This window comes from Ochlerotatus camptorhynchus, unplaced genomic scaffold (genome assembly GCF_037179485.1).
Source record: "Ochlerotatus camptorhynchus isolate MF236.1 unplaced genomic scaffold, CSIRO-AGI_Acam_v1.1 ptg000094l, whole genome shotgun sequence".
NCBI classification, from domain to species: Eukaryota; Metazoa; Arthropoda; class Insecta; order Diptera; family Culicidae; genus Ochlerotatus; species Ochlerotatus camptorhynchus.
This window is the reverse complement of record NW_027040584.1, coordinates 6,729,931-6,742,771: the sequence shown is the minus strand read 5'-3', so window position 1 is coordinate 6,742,771 and position 12,841 is coordinate 6,729,931. Positions and strand designations below refer to the sequence as shown.

At 37.1% G+C, this 12,841-nt stretch overlaps 1 protein-coding gene across 1 annotated transcript; it reads left to right on the top strand.

Moving 5' to 3' along the window:
- Positions 1–2,755: 2,755 nt before the first annotated feature.
- On the top strand, positions 2,756–10,924 carry LanB2 (laminin subunit gamma-1). The gene is made up of 11 exons (XM_065218819.1): positions 2,756–3,032; positions 3,650–4,216; positions 4,278–4,587; positions 5,020–6,408; positions 7,236–7,433; positions 7,652–7,765; positions 7,821–9,123; positions 9,179–9,428; positions 9,486–9,572; positions 9,886–10,186; positions 10,262–10,924. The coding sequence occupies exons 1-11, from the start codon at positions 2,889–2,891 to the stop codon at positions 10,471–10,473; spliced, it is 4,875 nt and encodes a 1,624-aa protein (XP_065074891.1). The 5' UTR covers positions 2,756–2,888; the 3' UTR covers positions 10,474–10,924.
- The last annotated feature ends 1,917 nt before the right edge of the window (positions 10,925–12,841 follow it).

Sequence of the window (12,841 nt, the reverse complement as noted above, 5' to 3'; positions counted from 1 at the left end):
AGGAAAAATGTTGGTACACAAACAGATTTAGCTACGTCTTAATAAGTAACTATAACCACCCATATCTTACAATAGTTGCACTTTTCTGACTGCTGATCTTATTTATTTATATATTTTTTATGATTTACCAACAACTGTTCACAATAAACAAACTCTTTATCTATCTAACATTACAATTTCATAAAACAAAATGCACAAATTAAAATCATCGACATTGTAACTGCACGATTACAGATTGCATTTGTTAACTCACACGTATATCCTCAGTAGCATACTTGGCACAAATCGGTTATAGAAATAAATATATAAATGTGCTACTTGAAATGTCTAGGATAAGCAAATATTATGTCCAGGGTAAATAAGTAGGATAATAAAGTAGTATGTACATCGAAATGCTAACTACCTACATATATTTTTATCTAGTTGGAAGGCTCAATCGCGTTAGCTTTACGGAGCCGATAATTTATGGTTCTTTGTTTTTACCAAAATTCACTTAATTCTATGCCTAGCAGGAGTTGGGCCGAATACTCGCGGCTTACCCGAGGTTAAAGGAGTACATTGTCAAAGATAGGATCAGGGGAGGAATTTGGGGGTGGGGTTTCGTTGTCTCATCAGAGTGTTGTCGCCAGTATGAAAGGTAGTGCGGTTCTAGAATCGTTTGGAGTTCGACCGGCTATGCTGACCAGTAGGCGACGATGAGACTCATCGAGAGGAGGAGACAAGACAAACAAAAACTAAAAAAGAGTAACCTACATATTCTTCTGTCTTTCTTTTAACATTTTAAATCAATCCCAGATGGTTTAAAGCTTTTGTGTAAATTTTAGACCCAACAGTCCGTGTATTTTGCAAATCAAACATTGGCTAAACAGTGGAGTGAACAGTGTTCGGAAAAAAAAACTCCAAAACTCAAATCTTATGCGTGAGAATATTTGCCTATGAGTTTTGCTTTGTTTTTCAGCTACGCAAAAATCACCGGTGAATTTATCAGTTTAAAAAATACTTTCTTTATATTTTGACGTTATTCATTGTTGGAAAACTGACAAAAAATTCATCTCCATGCCACCAATTGAGGTTTGACCGAATTTTATGAGTTTAAAGATGGAATGATTTTTTTGGCGTTGTGAGTGTGAATGCGTGAAAATACATGAGAACTTAAATCGTGAGATTTGTTTTCAAATTCGTTGGTGAGTTTACTTGCTCAGGAGTTCTCAATGAATTAGATTTGAAAATGATTTCCCAAACACTGCGAGTAAACGAGAAAAGCTATCACAATATAACAATATGACAGAAAAAAACAATTTGTTTACAATTAGTATGACATACTCCAATAAATTAATTTTAAATGTATGTGTATTCTGAGTGAGCTGCTTGGTTAAAATAAATTATTATTATAGAACTAAGTTTACTAAAATAATATATAAAACCAGCATTTGAGTAAAATCACAACACGAATACGCACTCCGGAGAACTGACCGCCTGGTTTATCGACAGCCCCCATTATCAAGTGAATATTCACAATATAAATGCTGTTTTATTATTAAATATATAGGTGTGAATAATTAAAACAACACACTTACTTAATTAATCAGAAATTATTGATGACTGAATATAATAAGAAGAATATCCCAATGACACAACAATAATCTGGCAGCACATTTCCCTTTCTATGAGAGATCGAAAAATAAGTCTTATATACGATCGATTCTCTAAAGAACTGTCCCAACACAACTCACAAACACATCGGTATTGTCATGCGCACATGTTTTTTCTGTAAAATATGTTGTACATGATCATATGATCATAGTCCAACTGTGTGGTGCATACCGCGCTGGATTTATTCAAATGAATGTGTAGGTTAATCTCTCTGTTGTATATTGTCTGTGTGTTAAGATTTACAGAGTAAGGCGGAAAATGACGAGAACTCAAGAGAGCATACATCTGAAAACAACATTCAGTTGCACTTAAGATTTCGTACAGTATTGAGGCTTGGGAGTAGAAGAAAAGTATGTTGCTGTGCATGGAGTGCTCCATCTTAGTTCTAAAATAGATTGAAAGTGAATATTTTACCAAGATACGGAGAGTAGTGTGTTTAATGCTGCCGGAATCAATTGACACTATAGATTGAAATCGTGTCGAAAATGCCATAATTGATTGAAAATTAACATGCCGGAACAAAATGTGGAATTTAAAACCATGCTACAGAAAATCATTCATTAAAATAGTCGCCTTAACGTGAACCTTACATTATCTCGCTTCGAGATAACGTGCTTCATTATTCTGCTCGGTTCTTGGTTCTAATATGTGACGAAATTTACGATTGCTCTACTCCGCTCTAGAGGAGAAGCTAACTTCATTGTGAATTATAATTGTAAAATAGCATAAAAGTGATGACGCAATCCAAAACTAAACAACTCTTATTCAAGCCGACAATCTATGATATCATTGCTTATTTCAAGTTTCATATAGTTTGTTTTAATTACCAGATGTGCTGAGCAACACAAAAAGTTGAAAATTGAGGAATATAACACGATGGAATACATGAGCAAAGTCAGCATACAAATGTTTATTTTAGTCCGTTTCTCCATGTCTGATCAGTCTGATTTATAGTGTTGGTGTAGAAAATTCACGTTCAACTCCACCCAGTTTAAAGAGAAATTCGAATATTGAATAAAGAGATGAACTAGCCTACGGCTAAAAATCTCTAAAATAAAGAATTAAAAAAAAAGAATATTGAATATTGAAACTTAAATTTCAGGCTATTATTCAAACATTCGGTGTTAATAAAATGCAACTTTTTGTTGAGGGTACAAATTAGCGCAGCAGGCAGAACTGAATAAATCCAATGATCTGATTCTATCAAGAAAAGCTGTTCGAGAAAATTTAACGTGATGAAGATGACAAACCGCATGCCAAAGACAACCATTTACTACTTATTAGTACTGGCAATTTTAAGGACATCCGTCATTACGGCTGGAGAAAATACACACTATCTACCGCCGTTGGAATGTTACGATCCCTACGGGAGGCCACAGGTAAGTTAATTTATTACCACTGTCAATTGGTTATTATTAAATGAATTTTGAGATCATTAGACAATTAAAAGTTACAAACCTGCGGTAAACAATCGAAATATAATCATGAGATTTTGCTATGAGAATTAAAATATATTAAAAAATATGACATTTGTGAATGTAAAAGATTGGAACAAGATTGCAAAAAGTAAGAATGACGGTTGAAAAATACTTATTTCCACTGTTTCAATCACTTGCTATTACACTGCCGCACAATATAGTTTAAAAGAAAGCAATGGTTATACAAAGTACTCAGAATTAATGTATTATAGGGTAGATATACTAGTCCTGGCTATATGTTCCTATTATGGTGTGTTCCACTAATAGCATATCGGATTTCTATAGGTCATAATTGGAACACACCATAATAGGAACGTATAGCCATAACTGGTATACCTACCCTACTCCGGAAGCAAAATATCAGCTATTTCGTACGTTACAATTTTGATAAGGAGGCGACAAGTTACACACAGCGGCTTAGTGATACAATGAGACGGCATACACATTTTTTAATTTAGACCCAAGTGATTACGATGGCATGCAAATGAATATAATAATTGTCATCTTCATCGTTTCAGCGCTGTATACCCGAGTTTGAGAATGCTGCATATCAGGTTGAAATTGAAGCTACAAACACTTGCGGTGAGGATGGAGTAACAAATTTCTGTGTCCAGACTGGATATTCTAATCGAAAAAGTTGCGATGATTGCCGGGAAAACCAACATGCACCACATTTTTTGACCGATCTACATGATCCAACCAATCCAACGTGGTGGCAATCGGAAACTATGTTTGAAGGAATCCAATATCCCAATCAAGTCAATCTTACGCTGAAGCTCGGAAAATCGTTTGATATCACGTACATTCGCATTGTGTTCTACTCCCCACGTCCTGAATCATTCGCAATTTACAAACGAGTAACACCAAATGGCCCTTGGACTCCGTATCAATACTACAGTGCCACTTGCCGTGATACCTATGGTCTGCCGGACTCTCTTTCTGTAATGAAGGGTGAAGATGAATCTCGTGCACTGTGTACTAGCGAATATAGTGATATTTCTCCTTTACGAGATGGAAACATAGCTTTCTCGTCACTGGAAGGAAGACCAAGTGCAATAAACTTTGAGCACAGTCTCGAATTACAGGTAAGTTACAAGTATGTCTCCTCAATGACCGCATACATTATCACTCAGTCACTCTTCTCAGCAATGGGTCACATCAACTGACATCCGAATAACATTAGATCGCTTGAACACCTTCGGAGATGAAGTATTCGGCGACGCGCAAGTTCTAAAGTCATATTTTTACGCTATAGCCGATATTGCAGTAGGCGCTAGATGTAAATGCAATGGTCATGCCAGTGAGTGTATCACAAGTACTAGTTCCAGTGGACAGCGAGGACGTGTATGCAAATGTCAACACTATACCGATGGACCAGATTGTGACAAATGCTTGCCTTTTTACAATGACGCTCCGTGGGGACGAGCCACATCGAAGAACGTTCACGAGTGCAAACGTAAGTAACAACTAACCGTAAAGTACGCACGAGTTTATGTTTTCTGCGATGAAAGACATCTTAGCGTTTATCGAAACATGAACCTGAAATGTCAGTTTCCATTTAAGAAAACTTGTCACCAGTGATAGTATGTCCAAATGTAGCGTTTTCTTCTATCCTTTTCAACGCTTTTCTCATCATTACTGTTGCTGGTCATTTCTCTTTGCTTAGTCTTGACGCCAAGTCGAATATCTATCGATCACTCCAAACCAATATGGATAATATTATAGTATTTTGTATAATACTATCACTGCTGTGCAATGAAACAGAGTCTTACTATCAGTCTTATAAGAACAAGAAAAATATTTTGTCCGTACCGTGGTATTTCATAAACTGTACAACATTGTATTTCAATTCGCATGCCTACAAATAACCATATATTATCCATTTCAGCATGTAACTGTAATGGTTATTCAACCAAATGTTTCTTCGACCGTCAACTATACAATCTAACTGGTCATGGAGGTCATTGTATTGACTGTGGTGCTAACCGTGATGGACCAAATTGTGAGCGTTGCAAAGAAAACTTTTATATGCGTGAAGATGGCTACTGCATTAACTGCGGCTGTGATGCAACCGGTTCTAGGTCGTTACAATGTAATGCTGAAGGAAAATGCCAATGTAAACCTGGAGTGACAGGAGAAAAGTGCGACCGTTGTGAAAACAACTTTTATAATTTTGGGCCCCATGGATGTCAACCATGTAATTGTGACGTAAGAGGTTCTTACGATAATGCACCATCCTGCGACCCGGTTAACGGTATTTGTCTTTGCAAAGAAAATGTAGAAGGTCGTCACTGTCGCGAATGCCGTCCGGGATATTTCAATTTAGATTTGGAAAACAAATTTGGATGTACTCCGTGCTTCTGTTACGGGCATACCAGCGAGTGTACAAGTGCTACAGGCTACTCTATAGTATCGACAACGTCCAACTTTAATAAACACAAGGAAAAGTGGACGGCTGCCACTAGCAGTGGAACTACTGTAGATATTAAATACAATTCCAAAGGTCAAACTATTGGAGTCAGTGCTCAAGGATACGAACCAATATACTTTTTAGCTCCAGATCGATTCCTCGGAGATCAAAGAGCTTCATACAATAGGATTTTAAAGTTCCGCCTACAACTCGTCGGACAACCAAGACCAGATATAAGTACTTTTGATGTTATACTACAAGGATCAAACAGCAGTATTTCGCTGCCAATTTTTGCACAAGACCAACAAATGCCTGATGATGAGCTAAAAGAATTTTCATTCAGACTACATGAACATCCTGAATATTCATGGCAACCATCAATGTCCGCAAGAGGTTTCATGTCTATTTTGAGTAACCTAACAGCCATTAAAATAAGAGCTATTTATTCTGACTATGGTGAAGCATTTTTGGACGATGTTGAATTGCAAACCGCCCACCGAGGAGCGGCTGGTCGTCCGGCAACATGGATTGAACAGTGCACATGTCCTGAAGGGTATTTGGGACAATTTTGTGAATCTTGTGCACCAGGCTATAGACACAACCCAGCATTGGGAGGACCATTCATGCCTTGTATTCCGTGCGATTGTAATAAGCATGCTGAAATATGTGATTCTGAAACCGGACGTTGTATTTGTCAACACAACACTGCAGGCGATACATGTGATCAATGTGCAAAGGGATATTATGGAAACGCATTAGGAGGAACACCATATGATTGCAAACGTTGTCCCTGTCCAAATAACGGAGCCTGTATGCAAATGGCAGATGACTCCGTAATATGTTTGGAATGTCCTGTTGGATACTTTGGTAGGTATCACGGTGTCACTGGCTGAGCAACATTGTTAAAAAAAATCCATCATACGACGCCATGCTATAAAGTGATTTTCGTGATACAAGAACAATGCTAGATAGAGCTGGAATTATGGCGTAACAGCTTTTGTAAACAATGACTTCTTTCGAAGTTTTCTAGGAAGTAATTCCCTACCCAATGGGTATGTTGATTTGCGTAGACGAGCCTTGACTGTCTAGAAATCATCAAGAGAAGTCATTGTTTACAAAAGCTGTTACGCCCTAATTCCAGCTCTTTCTAAAATTGTGTTAAATTGGTCTTATGTCACGAGAACCTTTTATAGTATGTTACAACTCCCTAATCTAAACACAATATCAGAGACTAATTTCACAAGGCATCGCAACAAATTATCCAACGCGATTTTACACTAAAATAAAGGAAAAATAAAATTGCACCCTCCGATAGAACAATTAGATACTAGCCTCATATCGTAGACAAAAAGGCGAAAACATAATGACGGTGCAAGAGAAGAACTTAACCTTCCGGAACCGTTTAAGTAAACTTATTTCTAATTATAGTTTGCTATTTGGGAGGTTGAAAAAAAAACCGAAGTGACTTAAGTTTGCTCCTCAGGTCCAACCGCTCCACATAAAAAACAAATGAAAGTAGCTTTCATGTACAATTAGTTTCATCAAAATCGGATAAGAATTGGATTTTTACAGCCAAAATAATAGGTGATAATGTGCGCTGGAGGGTTAAATAATGTTTGCTGTCAGAGACACCGTGGGTATACATTGCTTTAGCCTGAATGAAAATTACTTTAACAAGTTCACTATATTTTTAGGGCCCCGATGCGAACTTTGCTCCGATGGTTATTACGGAGATCCCACCGGTGTGTATGGTGCCATTCGAATGTGTCAACCGTGCGATTGCAATGGAAATGTTGATCCTAACGCAGTCGGCAATTGTAACCGCACTACTGGCGAGTGTTTGAAGTGTATTCATAATACAGCGGGTGTTCACTGCGACCAATGCCTTCCAGGTGCGTAATAATAACGCTGTCAATATTGAAGTCAAAAGATAAGATAAGTCTTTCTGGTTTATGCGATCAAATTACAAAAATGTCACCAGTTGTGTCGTTCATTTATTATTTTTCCATTTGTACATTCGCTTTTGCAAACTGCGAATTCCTTTTTTGCTCCGGTTAATTAGTTTAAATTTTTTTATATTTAAATAATATTAATTATTTTTATTTTGAAGGCCATTTCGGAGATCCCCTAGCCCTACCCCATGGAAATTGTGAACAGTGCAGTTGCTACCCAAGAGGAACCGAGCAAACCGACAAGGGAATTTCCATTTGTGATCCCAACAATGGTAGTAGTCCATATATCCATTTCCGAATTCAGAAATAATAATAAACTAATTTTAGGAAACTGTCAGTGCAAACCCAACGTCATCGGTCGAACCTGTAACGAGTGCAAGAATGGCTACTGGAACATAATTTCTGGAAATGGCTGTGAAAATTGCAATTGTGATCCAACTGGAAGTTTTAACTCGTCCTGTGATACGTACACGGGTGAATGTTACTGTAAGCCAGGTGTTGTCGGTAAAAAGTGCGATAAATGTGCCGTTGCGCATTATGGATTTTCACCAGATGGTTGCAACTCTTGTGAATGCGATCCAAGTGGATCTAAGGGATCACAATGTGACCAATACGGACAGTGCCCATGCAATGATAATGTTGAAGGAAGACGCTGTGATCGATGCAAAGAAAATAAATATGATCGCCATCAAGGTTGTCTTGATTGTCCCGCGTGTTATAATTTAGTGCAGGAAGTTGCAAATGAACATCGCGTCAAGTTGGCAAATCTGAATAAAATTTTGCAAGACATCCAATCGAAACCGATCGTCATAGATGACAACGAATTTGTTTCAAAACTTAGAGCAGTACAGGATAAAATTGATATCTTAGTAGAAGACGCAAAAAGTGGATCCGGAGGTGGAGAAAAAACGCTCAATGAGATGTTACAAGATTTAGAAAAAAGGTTGGAAGCCGTACAAGATTTGCTAAATAAGGCCGATCAGTCTCAAAAGACCACCGATTTTAAAATAAATAAGGGGACTAGTAACGCCACAATAGCCAATAACCAGATCCAAGAAGCTCGGCGTGAGCTCGAAAATGCTATTGATTTGTTACAAACAGATGGGAATGCCGCACTTACCAGGGCACGAGATATATCCGGGCGCCTCGGAAATCAAACTAATCAAATAAGTGGAATTTCTCGAGAAGCACGCCAATACGCAGACCAATTCAAAAAAGAGGCCGATGAAAACAAAAAGCAAGCTGAAGAGGCTGTTGAAAAGGCTACCAAAGCACATAATATGGCCAAAAACACCATCAATTTACAAGCCAACATAAGCGAAGAATTCCGAACAAACATTTCAGGCGAAGTCCAACAGGCTAAAGATAAGTTAAATACTGTTTCAAAGTTAACAGAACAGGCTTTAACCAAAGCAAATGAAGTTTACGATGACGCACTTTCACTTTTCGTAACTGTGAACAGTTTGTCTCCACCTAGCATTGATATTGACCACATTAAAAAAGAATCTAATAAATACAACAAGGAAGCGGACAAAATCAATGAAGACTTGGATAAAACTATCGAAGATCACAGCACTCTGCTCACCGATGTAAACGAAAATATAGAACTGGCTAATACACTTCTTGAAAGGTAAGTGAAAAATATTGATTGAAATAAGATAAATTATACATAACCATATTTCCAGGGCTGAATCTCAGAAGGACGATGCCATTAGGGCTGTTGAGGAGCTAGAATATGCAAGAGAATTGGCTGAAAAGGCAGTAGCCGAAGGGGATGGGACATTAAAAAAAGCAAACTTTACTTATCACACTTTATCGGGTTTCAAAAATCAAGTTGAAGAATCCAAACAAAAAGCTGCGGATGCTCTTGAATCTGTTCCGAGTATCAAGCGACAAATTGAAAATGTCATTGAATTAATCGCTAACTCAGAAGCTGTAAGTCAAATAAACAATTATACATATCTAAACCCTTACTGATAAAACACATTTCAGGCACTGAGGAGCGCTAATCATAATGCAGCCGAAGCTCGTAATAATGCGCAAACGGCACAGAAAAAATATGCTGAAGAAGCATCAAAGGTGAGATTATTTTTTCTCTATCTTGCATGATACCATTATCAATATTGCTAATATATCTAGCATTCAGAATCACAAGGGCCTAACTGCGATGATCGATTTCTCTTTGAAGTGATTACTACAGTTAAGTGATCCATTTTCAGAATTTGTTTCCAATACAGTTCTGTAAAAGGTTCTATTAGCTTACACAAGAAAATGCAACGTGGAAGAAAATATAAAAACGACGAAGAGAATCGATAATTGCACTTAAGATATTTGACAGTTTTGACAACTATAAGATATAAAAAGACAAATCCTCAATACCCTTTTTATTTAGCTCGCCGACAACATAAAAAAAAGAGCCAACGCAACTAAAAATACTGCTCGTGATTTGAGACACGAAGCTGATCAACTGAACGGTAGATTGGCTAAAACAGAAAATAGTTTGTCCGAACGAGAAACGAACATTCGAAAGGATTTCAACCTTACCAAGGAAGCTAAGGAAAAGGTTGGTCAAGCACAACTCAATTCAAACGAAGCAAAATCGCAAGTTGAAAAAGCTATGAAGGACATTAAAGCTATAATTGATGAGTTAGCTGATTTACGAGATATCGACATCAAGAGTCTGGACGCACTAGGTAAATACAGCATCAATAGCGATCATAAGAGAATAAATAATGATTTTTTTTGCAATATTTTTTTTTAAATTATAGATGAACGTCTGTCGGCTGCTGAGAAGGAATTAGATGACGCGCAGCTAACGAATAAGCTACATGTTCTAAATGAATCTAAAAATCTCCAAACACAGAACATTAAAAGTTATCAACGTGAACTAGCCGAACTGGAAAGTGAAGTAACAAACATTAAGATGATAGCAGATTCTCTTCCAGAAAACTGTTACAAAAGGACACGCCTTGAACCATAAATCTTGAGCCAACAGAATTTAAATTTATGGAACCAATTATACATAAGCTCTTATATTCATCTGAAAATTCCGCATCCTCAACGGTATAGACGATGCTCTGAAATTAGCAGTCTACATGTTAAACACACCTCGAAATCCCTATGACTATGTTAAGAAAAATCATTCATGTTCATATCTGATAGACAATGTGCCAATTATGAACAATATTATTTAAGTCATACATTTTAGGATACACAATCGAGCTTGAAGTAAAGCTCAACTACACTTGTTCAATTGACATTTCTTAATCTGGAGTCAAAAAGCTTTAGGTTTTCCCAAGATTATGTTTTAAAACTGCATTAATCGAATTTGAACACAATCGGTACGCTAATCCATTCTGTTACTTAATAGGTGAAATTCAAAATTAAACAGTAAAATTATAAATATAACATAAACTAGAAACAACCTAAAAACAAAATGTGCCTTACAATAACATCAAACTGTCTTTTATGTCAAAAGTCTTCGAAATTCTGGGATAGCAAAGCACAGTTTAAAAATAATAAGAATCGGCTTTTACCCTTCTTACATTTGTTTAATTTTGAAAAAAGGATTCACAATCTTATAGGCCATCCTCCATAACCCAAAAATAACAGTCTGTTCAAAAAAAATATCGCTCTAACTTTAGTTCTAGTTGTCCAAACGGTATACAATTTAATATGTGGCTTAGCGTGATTCACCGTTAAATGGAAAAAGTCAAAATCTGGAATTTCAAGCGCTATCCCTAGAATGGTAGTTGGGGGCCAAAATTTGAAGTTATTTGGTTCACGGAAACCCCTCGCTCAAACGGCTTAAAGTTTGTATGGGGAAAATCGACAAAATGTATGGGGGAGCGAGCCACTTTCACATTCGGGGCTCTAGGTGGCGCTGTAGTTGGTTGATTTTCTTCATGTACAAAATGTACAACCTTTAAAGTATTGGAAACGTCTTGGTTCAAGACCGGATGTGAATCCGAGTTAACTCCGAAAAGTTATTAGCGTTTGAAATGAACACCACCTGCCTTACTTTTGGGGAGGGCCTAACGCACTTTGTGCGGTTTTTATTTTTACGAACAGGCATACGAATAGCATTGTTTGCATGGGTATAACTTTTTTGTTTCACCATAAAATTCACAGTAAGTGAAAAAATGTTCGAAATTATGGTCTACTGGAAATTGGATTACAGATTGGCCAAGTGGTTCTAGTTTTATTCCCGGTTTCCGAGAGCCCATCGGGATGGAGAAAAGGTACCAGCCGTCTAGAACAAGGGGATGCTGGAAATCCACAGCAACAGGCATCTATGGGTAGTGCTGATTAATATTTCAACAAAACCAACCCACAACCTGGTTCGAAATAGTGAGTGTCCACCGGAAGGCCATTTGGTGACTCGAATTAACCTTAATCTTGATTGTTATATATTTTTGATCAAAGTTTGCCTTGATTCTTCTCTGCAACTGGTAAAATAGTGATTTTTTTTATATAATTGGCTGTTCATTGGCTAAGAGTGGTCATCAGATGACCCGCCGAAAGATTCGGAACATCTATATGAATTTAAAATTTATCGCTGTGTAAATTTGATTAAAGTAGGCCTTGCTTTTTTCTGCATTTATATGCAATGTGGGAAAATGGTGTTTACTGATATGTTAGCTGGTCATTGGCTCCGAAAGGTACCAGATGACTTACCGGAAGATCTGAAACATCCGTAAAATTGATTGCTGCGTAAATTTGTTCAAAATAGGCCTTGATTTTTTTCTGCAACTATATCGAATGTATAATTGTTGTGTTATTTTATATATTAGCTGACATTGACCCCATATGGTACCAGATAGTCCACCGGAAGCACCGAAACATCCGAAAAATTTATTGCTTCGTACATTTGATCAAAGTAGGCAATGATTTTTATCTGCAATAATGTAGAAATGTAGAAAAATTGTGAATTTTGATATATTAACTGGTCATTGGATCTAAGTGGTGATCATATGGCCCGCCGTAAGTTCGGGAACATTCGTAAAATTGCGGCGTAATTGCTTCGTTAATTTGATCAAAGTAGGCCTTTATTTTTATCTGCAACTATATGGGATGTAGTAAAATAGTGAATTTTGATAATTAGCCCACAAGCAGACATAACGCATTGTGTACTTTTCACTGTAAAACATCGTCACTAAAACACTACCGCCATCTGTTGAATACACTGTAATGGGTACTACGCTGAACAGATGGTGGTAGTATGTAAACGTCAAACGCAAGGAAATTGACTATGCGCGTCACAGCCGGTGACACTACCAACTAACAAACATTTAAATTGACTGTGTTCGATGAAAAACATGCAAGATTTATGTCTGTTAGTCTGTGAT